Source organism: Panthera pardus, unplaced genomic scaffold (genome assembly GCF_024362965.1).
Source record: "Panthera pardus isolate Hobbes unplaced genomic scaffold, ASM2436296v1 HiC_scaffold_8, whole genome shotgun sequence".
Lineage (NCBI taxonomy): Eukaryota > Metazoa > Chordata > Mammalia > Carnivora > Felidae > Panthera > Panthera pardus.
The window spans coordinates 152,681,507-152,696,439 of record NW_026527013.1 but is presented as its reverse complement, the minus strand read 5'-3'; the positions used below and the strand labels follow the sequence as shown (position 1 = coordinate 152,696,439).

The 14,933-nt window shown below is 39.5% G+C and overlaps 1 protein-coding gene across 2 annotated transcripts in view; it reads right to left on the bottom strand.

Annotated features, from left to right (window-relative positions):
- The window catches only part of TRIM24 (tripartite motif containing 24), a 128,637-nt gene that overhangs the window by 61,127 nt on the left and 52,577 nt on the right, over positions 1-14,933 (bottom strand). For both annotated transcript variants that reach the window (XM_019452889.2, XM_019452888.2), the window contains exon 2: positions 1,211-1,329. In XM_019452889.2, coding sequence (XP_019308434.2) covers positions 1,211-1,329 — 119 coding nt within the window. The remainder of the gene's footprint in view (positions 1-1,210; positions 1,330-14,933) is intronic.

Here is a 14,933-nt window from a genome sequence, read left to right as displayed (position 1 = left end):
GAACTGTGGACACTTTTGAAACAAAAGGGGTATTTTTGTTAGTAACAGATGTATTTAAGATGAGCCCTAAATTCCCACAGTTCCCCCAAGAAACCAACGAGAAAAGCTGAAAGTGAAAAGTACAGAAACTTAGCTATGTGATTAGTAAAGTATCTTAAAGATAACTTTTTAGATTTTTACATTTTAGATTAATAATCATTTTCTTCTCATAGATTCAGTTCCTTCACAGATCTAGTGCTCTAAATTAAAGGAACTGCCTAGAGAAATCATCAATCAATCCTAATTCAAAAGTAGACTAATATGCTACGCTTAGTGTACACTACAGAATCAATCCCAGCTCACCTCCACTAGAGCCACTACAGTTCATCTTCCAGGGACTGGACATCTAGATAGATCTAAGGGGCCAATAGAAATGTTCTACATGTGGGATATGGAAGTGGGGAAAAGAGAAAAACACCAGTGGGCCTCTAAGTGCAATACCCGGACACTGTTACCAAATGAGGCTTTCAAAGAAATACCATGCAGAAAAGAAAGTTTTCTTAAAATGTGAAACCATACTAATCAAAGACATGCAATTTTTCATATGTATCATTATAGAGTTCATCATTAAAACAGAAAAAAATGAAAAAACGGGTCTTAAAATTTAGAAAATCTGTCAATATATAGTAAAATTGCAAAAAAAAATGAAATACATAGAGTAAAATTACAAAAAAATGAAATACTATCAAATACAGAATAATGGTTTCCTCTGAAGGGAAAGGGAAGGTGGGGGTACAAGCAAGGCTTCTGTATTGGCACTGTTTTAATCCTTAAGATGAATTACTCATTATTCTTTATATTCCTTTTAAAATATTACATAATTTGATAGACATAATGGTCAAAAGGGGGTCAGACACCTTTTATTTTAGCGTCCTTCAGTAACTTAGGCTGCTTCATTAAGAGAAGGCAATATAGGGGCGTCTGGGTGGCTCAGTCAGCTAGGCGTCCGAATTCAGCTCAGGTCATGATCTCGCAGTTCATTCGTTCAAGCCCCGCGCTGGGCCCTGTGCTGACAGCTTGGAGCCTGGAGCCTGCTTTGATTTTGTGTCTCCCTCTCTCTCTGCCCCTAACCACTTGCATTCTGTCTCTCTCTCAAAAAATAAACAAACATTAAAAAAAAAAAAAAAAAAAAAAAGAGGAGGCAAAACATTTTAAGGCTTAATACACTTACCTGATTAGACTTTTCTACTGTACTGCTGGGAACCTCAGTAGTGTCCTTCACAAAAAAATTATCTATGATGTGTCTCTCTGCACATTCTTGGCTGCAAACTGGACATCGAATGACTCCAACTGGGAAAGACAAAATTGCGTTCTAAGTTTTTTTGGTTTGTACAGCATAATGATTTGACTGTTTGTATTTAAATGCAAAATGATCACTGCGATAAGTTCAGTTAACATCTGTCACCATGCAGAGTTACAAAAGTTTTTGTGAGAAGAATTTTCAAAACACTCTCCAAGCTACTTTCACATACGCAATACAGTACTGTTAACTACAGTCACCATGCTATATATTACATCCCTATGACTTATTCCTTTTATGAATGGGAACTTGTACCTTTTGACCCCTTTCATTCATTCCACCCACCCATGATCCCCTACATCTCAGGCAACCACCAATCTGCTCTCTATATCCATGAGCTCTCATTCTAAGTTTTAATACAAAGCACTTAAATGAGCACATCTCACTTAAACTGTAACTGGTTTCTTTTACAATGTCCACTCTCTTCAAACTCATACCTGTCACTACTTAACACAAAGCAATTCAGTTTATATACATATATGGATTATAAGTATGCGTGTGTGCACCATAAATAAAGTAGGTGTGGGATATACCTAATAATGACTAAAACTTCATTATTCTAAATGAGATCCCACCCGCCCCCCCCCCCCCCCCAATAAGCATCCCTATGGGCTGCTCTTTTTATCGTTTAGCAACTTCTCCTAGCAGTGGTTTTCAAATATACATGTGTAGAACCACAGGGGAGATGTTTAAAAGAAAAGAGTTCTAGGGGAAACTGAGTGGCTCTGTCAGTTGAGTGCCAGACTCTTAATTTTGGCTGAGGTCATGATCTCACAATTTGTGGGACTGAGCCCCGAGTGGGGCTCATGCTGAGAGCACAGAGTCTGCTTGGTATTCTCTCTCTGCCCCTCCCTCGTTCACAATCTCTCTCCCTGAATGAATGAATGAATGAATGAATGAATGAATACAGAGTTCTGATTTTCTCTGGACCTATTGAACCAGGATTTCTGAAAGGGGAGCACAAAGATACTTGTTTTGCTTAAAATCTCCATGGGAAATTATTAAGAAACACTAGTTTCCTTTAACAAGTGCAAACAGTGTTCCTTTGGGGGAGGAGAGAAATCATCTTCCATAGTACTTGGTAAATCAATAAATAATTATGAATTGATTAAGAGCTAAATTTTTGACTAAAATTTTAAAAATCTAACATTCATTTGATGCTGTAATTTGTACCAAGGAGACTGCAATAATGTTCCCGGGTACATTTTTTTGGAAAATGAAATGCATATGAATGAATACAAAGCAACCCAAAGGCCATTTTCATTTGTATACACAAGCACTATTTTTTTTAATTAAAAAGAACCTATTTTACTTTACAATAGCAACAAAAATATACTAACTACTCAGAAATAATTGTTTTAAATATATAAGGTCATTGTGGAGAAAAATGGTAAGCTAAATTTAGAAACCTTTAAAAATACCTAAGAAAAATCATGTTCGTGATGGTAAAGATACTAATTCTCTCCAAACATCTATACATTCAATGCAGTTTTAATAATCCCAATAGGAATTTCAATAGAATTTTGATAAGCTGGGAGACATTGTCTACCAAATAACAAGACTTACTCTAAAGCTATAGTAAATAAAATGGTGTGAAATTTATGTAAGGATAAAAAAATGGAAAAGAATACACATAAAAGGGTCACATATAAGTACATTTTATACATGACAGATGTGGCACTAGAAATCAATGGGAAAAGGGATGAACTTTTCATGGTGCTATAGTTCTCTAACATGGGAGGGGGATGAATTAGATCACTACTCAGTTAAAAACAATAATTCTTTTAAAAGATTAAGAACTTTAAAACTTTCGCAAGGAAATGTAAGAAAACATCTCTGTAACCTTAGGGCAGGAATAAAATTCTCAATCAAGAAACAAAAAGCAAGAGATTAAGGGAAATATTAATGAATTCAATTTCACTCAAGAACTACAGCTAGTCTAAAGATACACCGAACACGTGCTGACAAAGAATAATAAAAATCCACAAATTAGGTGACCGTGCATTTCAAAAAAGAGAAAGACTGAGTAAACATATTTTTCCTTATTCCTCCAGATAAGTACAGCTAAAAACTCTAGGCCTTCTATATGAAACAATCGTAAGAACACTGAAAGGTAGAGAGAAGGCGGCAGACTAGCTACAGATCTCAGAACCCAAGGAACGACAGAGATAAGTTCACTGAATTTTCTTTTAGCCCCATGTATTCCAAAGTGGATGTTCATGAAGTCACCATCCTAGGAACATCAACAGGTGTAAACAAAAAACTATCCCACAGTACCCTTCTGTGGAAGGACGGTCCAGGAAAGGGGGAGCCTACCAAGACCCAACTTTTAGACAATAACTGCTCTACTCCAGCCAAACACCACAGATAAAACTGTGCTCCCTTTCCCACCAGCGCAGGTCCAGTGGGAAGCCTAGACTTTGACTAGCAGAAATCAAGTACCCCTACTACGCACTGCTGTGTGTGTCAGAGAAGCCTGGTGGGGACCTGGGGCTTTCATCCTTACTGGGCACTAATGGAGCTTTCATCCTGCAGTGTCAGTGGAGACCACATGAAGAGCCTGATTTTACACTTCCAGGACATAATGAGGTACTCCTCTATCTCTACGCTGGGATGGAGTTAGAAAAGGCCTATTGGGGGGGCGCCTGGGTGGCTCAGTTGGTTGGGCGACCAACTTCGGCTCAGGTCATGATCTCACAGTTTGTGAGTTCGAGCCCTGCATCGGGCTCTGTGCTGACAGCTCAGAGCCTGGAGCCTATTTCAGATTCTGTTGTCTCCCCTTCTCTCTGCCCCTCCCCTGCTCACGCTCTGTGTCTCTCTCTCAATAATAAATAAACGTTAAAAAAAAATTAAAAAGAAAAGAAAAAAGAAAAGGCCTATTGGACATTCAGAACTTTTACCACTGCCTACCAGTAACCTCCTGTCCCTCTGTCCCCACTCCTTAGATGTGTCAATAAAGAACACATGAGCAGCAGTTAATAGACATCCATTTGCCCTAACAACCAGGGAGGTATCAAGAAGTACCAAGAGACTTCCACATCATCTACTGGTAAGGAGGAGGCCCTCCTCTTCCAGATGTCAAGGGAGGCAGAGTAAGGAACACAGACTTCAATTTCTACCTCATAAGAGGCAGAAAATAATAAATATAAGGGCAGAGACCAATGGAATTGAAAACTGAAAAGTCATTGAAAGAAAAAGCTGGTTATTTGAAAAGGCCAATAAAATTAACAAACTTTCACCAAGACTGAAGATGACAAAGGAGAAGATATAATTTAGCAAACATAAAGAATGAAAAAGGGGTTCCGGAAGATGGCGGCGTAGGAGGACGCGGGGCTCACAGCGCGTCCTGCCGATCACTTAGATTCCACCTACACCTGCCTAAAGAACCCAGAAAACCGCCAGAGGATTAGCAGAAGGGAGTCTCCGGAGTCAAGCGCAGACTAGAGGCCCACGGAAGAGGGTAGGAAGGGCGGCGAGGCGGTGCGCGCTCCACGGACTGGCGGGAGGGAGCCGGGGCGGAGGGGCGGCTCGCCGGCCAAGCAGAGCCCCCGAGTCTGGCTGGCAAAAGCGGAGGGGCCGGACAGACTGTGTTCCGACAGCAAGCGCGACTTAGCGTCTGGGAGGTCATAAGTTAACAGCTCTGCTCGGAAAGCGGGAAGGCTGGAGGACAAAGGGAGGGAGAGCTGCTGAGCCCCCGGACGGCAGAGCTCAGCTTGGCGGGGAACAAAGGCGCCAGCGCCATCTCCCCCGCCCATCCCCCAGCCAAAATCCCAAAGGGAACCAGTTCCTGCCAGGGAACTTGCTCGCTCCGCGCAAACACCCAACTCTGTGCTTCTGCGGAGCCAAACCTCCGGCAGCGGATCTGACTCCCTCCCGCTGCCACAGGGCTCCTCCTGAAGTGGATCACCTAAGGAGAAGCGAGCTAAGCCTGCCCCTCCAGCCCCCGTGCACCTTGCCCACCCACCCCAGCTAATACGCCAGATCCCCAGCAACACAAGCCTGGCAGTGTGCAAGTAGCCCAGACGGGACACGCCACCCCACAGTGAATCCCGCCCCTAGGAGAGGGGAAGAGAAGGCACACACCAGTCTGACTGTGGCCCCAGCAGTGGGCTGGGGGCAGACATCGGGTCGGACTGCGGCCCCGCCCACTAACTCCAGTTATACACCACAGCACAGGGGAAGTGCACTGCAGGTCCTCACCACGCCAGGGACTCTCCAAAATGACCAAACGGAAGAATTCCCCTCAGAAGAATCTCCAGGAAATAACAACAGCTAATGAACTGATCAAAAAGGATTTAAATAATATAACAGAAAGTGAATTTAGAATAATAGTCATAAAATTAATCGCTGGGCTTGAAAACAGTATACAGGACAGCAGAGAATCTCTTGCCACAAAGATCGAGGGACTAAGGAACAGTCACGAGGAGTTGAAAAACGCTTTAAACGAATTGCAAAACAAAATGGAATCCACGATGGCTCGGCTTGAAGAGGCAGAGGAGAGAATAGGTGAACTAGAAGATAAAGTTATGGAGAAAGAGGAAGCTGAAAGAAAGAGAGATAAAAAAATCCAGGAGTATGAGGGGAAAATTAGAGAACTAAGTGATACACTAAAAAAAAATAATATACGCATAATTGGTATCCCAGAGGAGGAAGAGAGAGGGAAGGGTGCTGAAGGGGTACTTGAACAAATTATAGCTGAGAACTTCCCTGAACTGGGGAAGGAAAAAGGCATTGAAATCCAAGAGGCACAGAGAACTCCCTTCAGACGTAACTTGAATCGATCTTCTGCACGACATATCATAGTGAAACTGGCAAAATACAAGGATAAAGAGAAAATTCTGAAAGCAGCAAGGGATAAACGTGCCCTCACATATAAAGGGAGACCTATAAGACTCGTGACTGATCTCTCCTTTGAAACTTGGCAGGCCAGAAAGGCTTGGCACGATATCTACAGTGTGCTAAACAGAAAAAATATGCAGCCGAGAATCCTTTATCCAGCAAGTCTGTCATTTAGAATAGAAGGAGAGATAAAGGTCTTCCCAAACAAACAAAAACTGAAGGAATTTGTCACCACGAAACCAGCCCTACAAGAGATCCTAAGGGGGATCCTGTGAGACAAAGTACCAGAGACATCACAACAAGCATAAAACATACAGACATCACAATGACTCTAAACCCATATCTTTCTATAATAACACTGAATGTAAATGGATTAAATGCGCCAACTAAAAGACATAGGGTATCAGAATGGATAAAAAAACAAGACCCATCTATTTGCTGTCTACAAGAGACTCATTTTAGATCTGAGGACACCTTTAGATTGAGAGTGAGGGGATGGAGAACTATTTATCATGCTCCTGGAAGCCAAAAGAAAGCTGGAGTAGCCATACTTCTATCAGACAAACTAGACTTTAAATTAAAGGCTGTAACAAGAGATGAAGAAGGGCATTATATAATAATCACAGGGTCTACCCACCAGGAAGAGCTAACTATTATAAATGTCTATGCGCCAAATACCCGAGCCCCCAGATATATAAAACAATTACTCATAAACATAAGCAACCTTATTGATAAGAATGTGGTCATTGCAGGGGACTTTAACACCCCACTTACAGAAATGGATAGATCATCTAGACACACAGTCAATAAAGAAACAAGGGCCCTGAATGATACATTGGATCAGATGGACTTGACAGATATATTTAGAACTCTGCATCCCAAAGCAACAGAATATACTTTCTTCTCGAGTGCACATGGAACATTCTCCAAGATAGATCATATACTGGGTCACAAAACAGCCCTTCATAAGTTTACAAGAATTGAAATTATACCATGCATACTTTCAGACCACAATGCTATGAAGCTTGAAATCAACCACAGGAAAAAGTCTGGAAAACCTCCAAAAGCATGGAGGTTAAAGAACACCCTACTAACGAATGAGTGGGTCAACCAGGCAATTAGAGAAGAAATTAAAACATATATGGAAACAAACAAAAATGAAAATACAACAATCCAGACGCTTTGGGATGCAGCGAAGGCAGTCCTGAGAGGAAAATACATTGCAATCCAGGCCTATCTCAAGAAACAAGAAAAATCCCAAATACAAAATCTAACAGCACACCTAAAGGAAATAGAAGCAGAACAGCAAAGGCAGCCTAAACCCAGCAGAAGAAGAGAAATAATAAAGATCAGAGCAGAAATAAACAATATAGAATCTAAAAAAACTGTAGAGCAGATCAACGAAACCAAGAGTTGGTTTTTTGAAAAAAAAAACAAAATTGACATAAACCTCTAGCCAGGCTTCTCAAAAAGAAAAGGGAGATGACCCAAATAGATAAAATCATGAATGAAAATGGAATGATTACAACCAATCCCTCAGAGATACAAACAATTATCAGGGAATACTATGAAAAATTATATGCCAGCAAATTGGACAACCTGGAAGAAATGGACAAATTTCTAAACACCCACACTCTTCCAAAACTCGATCAGGAGGAAATAGAAAGCTTGAACAGACCCATAACCAGCGAAGAAATTGAATCGGTTATCAAAAATCTCCCAACAAATAAGAGTCCAGGACCAGATGGCTTCCCAGGGGAGTTCTACCAGACATTTAAAGCAGAGATAATACCTATCCTTCTCAAGCTATTCCAAGAAATAGAAAGGGAAGGAAAACTTCCAGACTCATTCTATGAAGCCAGTATTACTTTGATTCCTAAACCAGACAGAGACCCAGTAAAAAAAGAGAACTACAGGCCAATATCCCTGATGAATATGGATGCAAAAATTCTTAATAAGATACTAGCAAATCGAATTCAACAGCATATAAAAAGAATTATTCACCATGATCAAGTGGGATTCATTCCTGGGATGCAGGGCTGGTTCAACATTCGCAAATCGATCAACGTGATACATCACATTAACAAAAAAAAAAAAAGAACCATATGATCCTGTCAATCGATGCAGAAAAGGCCTTTGACAAAATCCAGCACCCTTTCTTAATAAACACCCTTGAGAAAGTCGGGATAGAAGGAACATACTTAAAGATCATAAAGGCCATTTATGAAAAGCCCACAGCTAACATCATCCTCAACGGGGAAAAACTGAGAGCTTTTTCCCTGAGATCAGGAACACGACAGGGATGCCCACTGTCACCGCTGCTGTTTAATATAGTGCTGGAAGTTCTAGCATCAGCAATCAGACAACAAAAGGAAATCAAAGGCATCAAAATTGGCAAAGATGAAGTCAAGCTTTCGCTTTTTGCAGATGACATGATATTATACATGGAAAATCCGATAGACTCCACCAAAAGTCTGCTAGAACTGATACATGAATTCAGCAAAGTTGCAGGATACAAAATCAATGTGCAGAAATCAGTTGCATTCTTATACACTAACAATGAAGCAACAGAAAGACAAATGAAGAAACTGATCCCATTCACAATTGCACCAAGAAGCATAAAATACCTAGGAATAATTCTAACCAAAGATGTAAAAGATCTGTATGCTGAAAACTATAGAAAGCTTATGAAGGAAGTTGAAGAAGATATAAAGAAATGGAAAGACATTCCCTGCTCATGGATTGGAAGAATAAATATTGTCAAAATGTCAATACTACCCAAAGCTATCTACACATTCAATGCAATCCCAATCAAAATTGCACCAGCATTCTTCTCGAAACTAGAACAAGCAATCCTAAAATGCATATGGAACCACAAAAGGCCCCGAATAGCCAAAGTAATTTTGAAGAAGAAGACCAAAGCAGGAGGCATCACAATCCCAGACTTTAGCCTCTACTACAAAGCTGTCATCATCAAGACAGCATGGTATTGGCATAAAAACAGACACATAGACCAATGGAATAGAATAGAAACCCCAGAACTAGACCCACAAACGTATGGCCAACTCATCTTTGACAAAGCAGGAAAGAACATCCAATGGAAAAAAGACAGTCTCTTTAACAAATGGTGCTGGGAGAACTGGACAGCAACATGCAGAAGGTTGAAACTAGACCACTTTCTCACACCATTCACAAAAATAAACTCAAAATGGATAAAGGACCTGAATGTGAGACAGGAAACCATCAAAACCTTAGAGGAGAAAGCAGGAAAAGACCTCTCTGACCTCAGCCGTAGCAATCTCTTACTCGGCACATCCCCAAAGGCAAGGGAATTAAAAGCAAAAGTGAATTACTGGGACCTTATGAAGATAAAAAGCTTCTGCACAGCAAAGGAAACAACCAACAAAACTAAAAGGCAACCAACGGAATGGGAAAAGATATTTGCAAATGACACATCGGACAAAGGGCTAGTATCCAAAATCTATAAAGAGCTCATCAAACTCCACACCCGAAAAACAAATAACCCAGTGAAGAAATGGGCAGAAAACATGAATAGACACTTCTCTAAAGAAGACATCCGGATGGCCAACAGGCACATGAAAAGATGTTCAACGTCGCTCCTTATCAGGGAAATACAAATCAAAACCACACTCAGATACCACCTCACGCCAGTCAGAGTGGCCAAAATGAAGAAATCAGGAGACTATAGATGCTGGAGAGGATGTGGAGAAACGGGAACCCTCTTGCACTGTTGGTGGGAATGCAAATTGGTGCAGCCGCTCTGGAAAGCAGTGTGGAGGTTCCTCAGAAAATTAAAAATAGACCTACCCTATGACCCAGCAATAGCACTGCTAGGAATTTATCCAAGGGATACAGGAGTACTGATGCATAGGGGCACCTGTACCCCAATGTTTATAGCGGCACTCTCAACAATAGCCAAATTATGGAAAGAGCCTAAATGTCCATCAACTGATGAATGGATAAAGAAATTGTGGTTTATATACACAATGGAATACTACGTGGCAATGAGAAAAAATGAAATATGGCCTTTTGTAGCAACATGGATGGAACTGGAGAGTGTGATGCTAAGTGAAATAAGCCATACAGAGAAAGACAGATACCATATGGTTTCACTCTTATGTGGATCCTGAGAAACATAACAGAAACCCATGGGGGAGGGGAAGGAAAAAAAAAAAAAAAAAAAAGAGGTTAGAGTGGGAGAGAGCCAAAGCATTAGAGACTGTTAAAAACTGAGAACAAACTGAGGGTTGATGGGGGGGGGAGGGAGGGCAGGGGGGGAGGGAGGGCAGGGGGGGTGATGGGTATTGAGGAGGGCACCTTTTGGGATGAGCACTGGGTGTTGTATGGAAACCAATTTGACAGTAAATTTCATATATTAAAAAAAAAAAAAAAAAAAAAAGAATGAAAAAGGGAGTATCACTACAGACCACATGGACATCTAAAAGGTAACAGAGGAATACTAACACTAGTCAGAGAAATTTAATGATGTAAGTGAAACAAACTCCTCAAAGAGTGCAACCTACTATAACTTACCCAATATGAAATAATTTCAATAGCACCCTAACTATTTGGAAATTGGCTCTAAACAAACGAAAGTACTTAGGTGTAAACCAAACAAAACATGTATTGGACTTATATGCTGAAAACTACAAAACTCTAAGGAGAGAAATCAAAGAAGATCCAGATAAATGGAGAGACATAAAGTGTTCATGGACAGGGATAATCAGTGTAATAAAGATGTCAATTCTTTTTAATGTGAGCTGTGGGTTTAACACAATTCCTAATATGCTGGCAACATTTTATTTGTAGATGCAGACAAGATTAGTTTAAAATTTATATAGAAAGGCAAATGTACAATAATAGCTAAATCAATATTGGAAACAAGAATAGAGGAACTGTTCTATCCAATTTCAAGACTGTAATCAAGAATGTCTGTTACTGACTAAAGGATAGACACCGATGAATAAAACAGAACAGAGAACTGAAATAGATCCACACCAGTAGGGTCAACTCATTTTTGACAAATGCGTAAAAGCATCTTAATGCTGAAGGTACAAAATGCTGATGAGAGATATACTGTGTTCACAGATTGGAGGACTCATTTCAGTAAAGATGTTGATTCTCCCCAAATTGATCTACAGATCAATATACTATCAAAATCCTAAGCAAGATTTTTTTAGAAGTATAGACAAGGTTAATCCAAGATTTATGTGGATAAGGAAAAGAACTAAAATAGCTAAAGCAGTTTTGAAAAAAAGAAAGTGAGAGGAACCACTAACCAATTTTAAGACTTATATAGATAGAGTAGTTGAGACAGGGTGGTATTGGCAGGATAGACACATAGATGAAAGGAACAGAATAGAGCATCCAGAAATACACCCACACAAGCCCAACTGATTTTTGACAAAAGTGTGAAAATAATTCAGTGGAAGGAAATACTTTTCAACAAATTACACTGGAGTAACTGGGTATTCATAGGCAAGAAATTGAGCCTCAACCTAAACTTTACATTTTATATAAGATTAACTCAAAGTGGATCAGATTTTAATACCAAACATAAATCTATAAAAACTTTAGAAGTGAACAGGAGAAAATCTTAAGGGCGTAGCACTTGAAGAGTTCTTAGACATATCAACAACACAACCCATCACTAAAGAACATGGATGAATTTGATTTCATCAAAATTAAAAACTTCGCTCTGCGAAATACTTGTGAAGATGGAAAAAAAAAACACTACACAATGGGCGAAAATATTTGCAAACCAGAGGTCTGACAAAGGATACATATCTATAATATATAAACAACTCTCAAAACTCAATAAAGGAACAAACATCCCAATTAGAAAATAAGCTAAACACATGAAGAGATATTTCACCAGTGGGGATATATACATGTCAAATAAGCACACGATAGGATGTTTCACGTCACCAGCCATCAGGTAAATACAAATTAAGATTATGACAAGATACTAATACATAGGTATTATCGCTATTTTTTATTTTGGATCTCTCATACATTCCCAGCGGGAATGTATAATGGTACAGTCACTCTGTAAAATAGTTTGGCAGTTTCTTAAAAATTAGGCATAACATTAATCATATGAATTGACAATCTCACTCCTGGACATTTATTTGGTGTTCTCCTTGTATGTACTGCTTTATATTCCTAAAGATGAATAAACAGAGATCAGTAAATCTTGTTAACCTGATCAAGGTCACAGAGCAGTGGAGCTATGATCTAAATTCATTGCTGACTGACCCAAGCCCAGGCTCTGTACTACTACACTTTACAAAAATATTTTAGAAAACATGGGTTAATAGATCACATCATTTTGACAGATAAGATATTAGTCCATGAATTAAGAATCCTATTTGGCTCTCTTTTCCTCCCTGGCTGCTTGAAGCTCAGCTGCCATCATGAACAACATAGTAACTATCCAGACCAGGAAGTTCATGACCAACTCGTTACGTCAGCAGAAACACATGGTCACTGATTTTCTTCACCTCAGAAACCCAACAGTACCTAAGCCAGAAATTCGGAGAAAACTAGCCAAAGTGTACAAGACCAAGGAGATGTCTTCTTTGTATTTAGATTCAGAATCCACTTGCTGGTGGCAAGACAATTGGCTTTGGTATGATTTGTGATTCCTTGGATTATGCAAAGGAAAATGAATCCAAACATAGATGTGCAAGGCATGTCCTAAACGAGAAGAAAAAGATGTCAAGAACACTGCGAAAAAACTCAAGAACAGAAAGAAGAAAGTCAAGGGGACTGCAAAAGCCAATGTTGGTGCTGACAAAAAGAAGGGGTAAAGATCCTGCAGTGACTTGATCTGTGGTGATCATGCAGATTTTTCATGAGAGGATTAATAAACTAAAAACTTAAAAAAAATAATCTCATTTGTGTAAGGTGCTGAATTTGACCTAAATCAATTTAAAATCCAAATAAATGCTAACTTAACAGTATCTTTTTAACCATAGAGTTAATGGGGAAATTTAATTTAAAAAAAATTTTTTAATGTTTATTTTTGAGAGAGACAGAGTGCAAGTTGGGGAGGGGCAGAGAGAGGGAGACACAGAATCCAAAGCAGTCTCCAGGCTCTGAGCTATCAGCACAGAGCCCGACATGGGGCTCGGACCCACAAACGGTGAGATCATGACCTGAACCTAAGTCGGATGCTTACCCAACTGAACCACCCAGGAGCCCCTAATTTTTGTTAAGATTTTATTTTATTTTTTTAAAGTAATCTGTACATCCAATGTGGGGCTCAAACTCACAACCCCAAGATCAAGAGTCCCATGCTCTACCAACTGAGCCAGCCAGGTGTCCCAGAAAATGTAATTTCTATTTGACCAAGTGTGAGTACATTTATAGTTCCTCTGCATATATTGGTAGAGATTAGCATCCAGAATATATCCTTCCAGAAACTGGAGGGATTAAAATCTGATTAACTAAAGAAAAATAATTCTCTAAGAAGTGTTGAGATTTTTACTTTTATCACTCATCACTAGGAGTGTTTAATGGCCATGGTTGTTTCTTTTTGTTATTTAATTAGGTTGAAAAAACATTTTTTTTTCTTTTTTTTTTTTTGAAAAAACATTTTTTAATGTTTATTTACTTTTCAGAGAGAGACAGAGAGAGCGAGTGAGCAAGCAGGGGAAGGGCAGAGAGAGAAAGACACAGAATCTGAAGCAGGCTCCAGGCTCTGAGCTGTCAGTCCAGAGCCCAATGCAGGGCTTGAACTCAAGAACTGTGAGATCATGACCTGAGCCAAAACTGGACACTTAACCGACTGAGCCACCCAGGCGCCCCTAGGTTAAAAATCTTTTAAGTGGTATGTACCTTCCATTAAGTCTGTTTTCTAACGTTACCTTTGATGACGCCTGCAACCCCACCTACCTTCCTGTACAAATAATCCCATCTTGTTCTAATTCTTCCCCCCTCCCCCACATTTATCCTTTTATTTATTTATGTTTATTGTCTAGCAATCCCAAATAGAACATAAATCCCACGAGGGCAGATTTTAGTCTGTTTAGTTCACTGGTATTCCAAGACAATTAAAAATGTACCTGGCACAGCGCTCAATAAATATTTGGTGAATGATGAATAAACTCCCTTAGTAATATATATACCTTATGATTCACAATTCCAACATTGAGAAACTCTTATACTGTAGCATCAGGAGACATGCTCAAGAATGTTCATCACAGCATTTTTCATAAAAAGCCATAACTAGAAACAATCCAAATGTCCATCAACAGTAGAAATAAAATCCTAAGGTATATTTAATAAACTACTTCATAGCAATGAAATCAATGTACTTGTGTTATCAACATGACTAAATCCCCAAAATTATTTTGAGTAAAGAAAGGAAGTCCTAGCAGAATATATACACCATTTAAGTTCAAAAACCCAAATAAAATATTTTATGTAAAGTATACCTAGCTGATGAACTATAAAGAAAAGCATTTATTTAAATATGTTAATTCACTCACTAGAGCTGCGTTGCTCTGAGGGTTATTAGTCCCCTAGTGACTAGTCTAGAGTTAGAAGAGAGCTCTGACAAAAGCCAGCAGATCTCTGACTGGGTCTGAGGTCTCATTTGCACCATCCATCTCCTTGACTTGGGTGCTAATGATTAGCACACAAGTCTGGACAATGGCTAGGCCTAGCAAAGAGGAAAGAAGCAGCACTTCCTCTCTAGTACTAACTTCAACCCATCTACTGTTCCTGA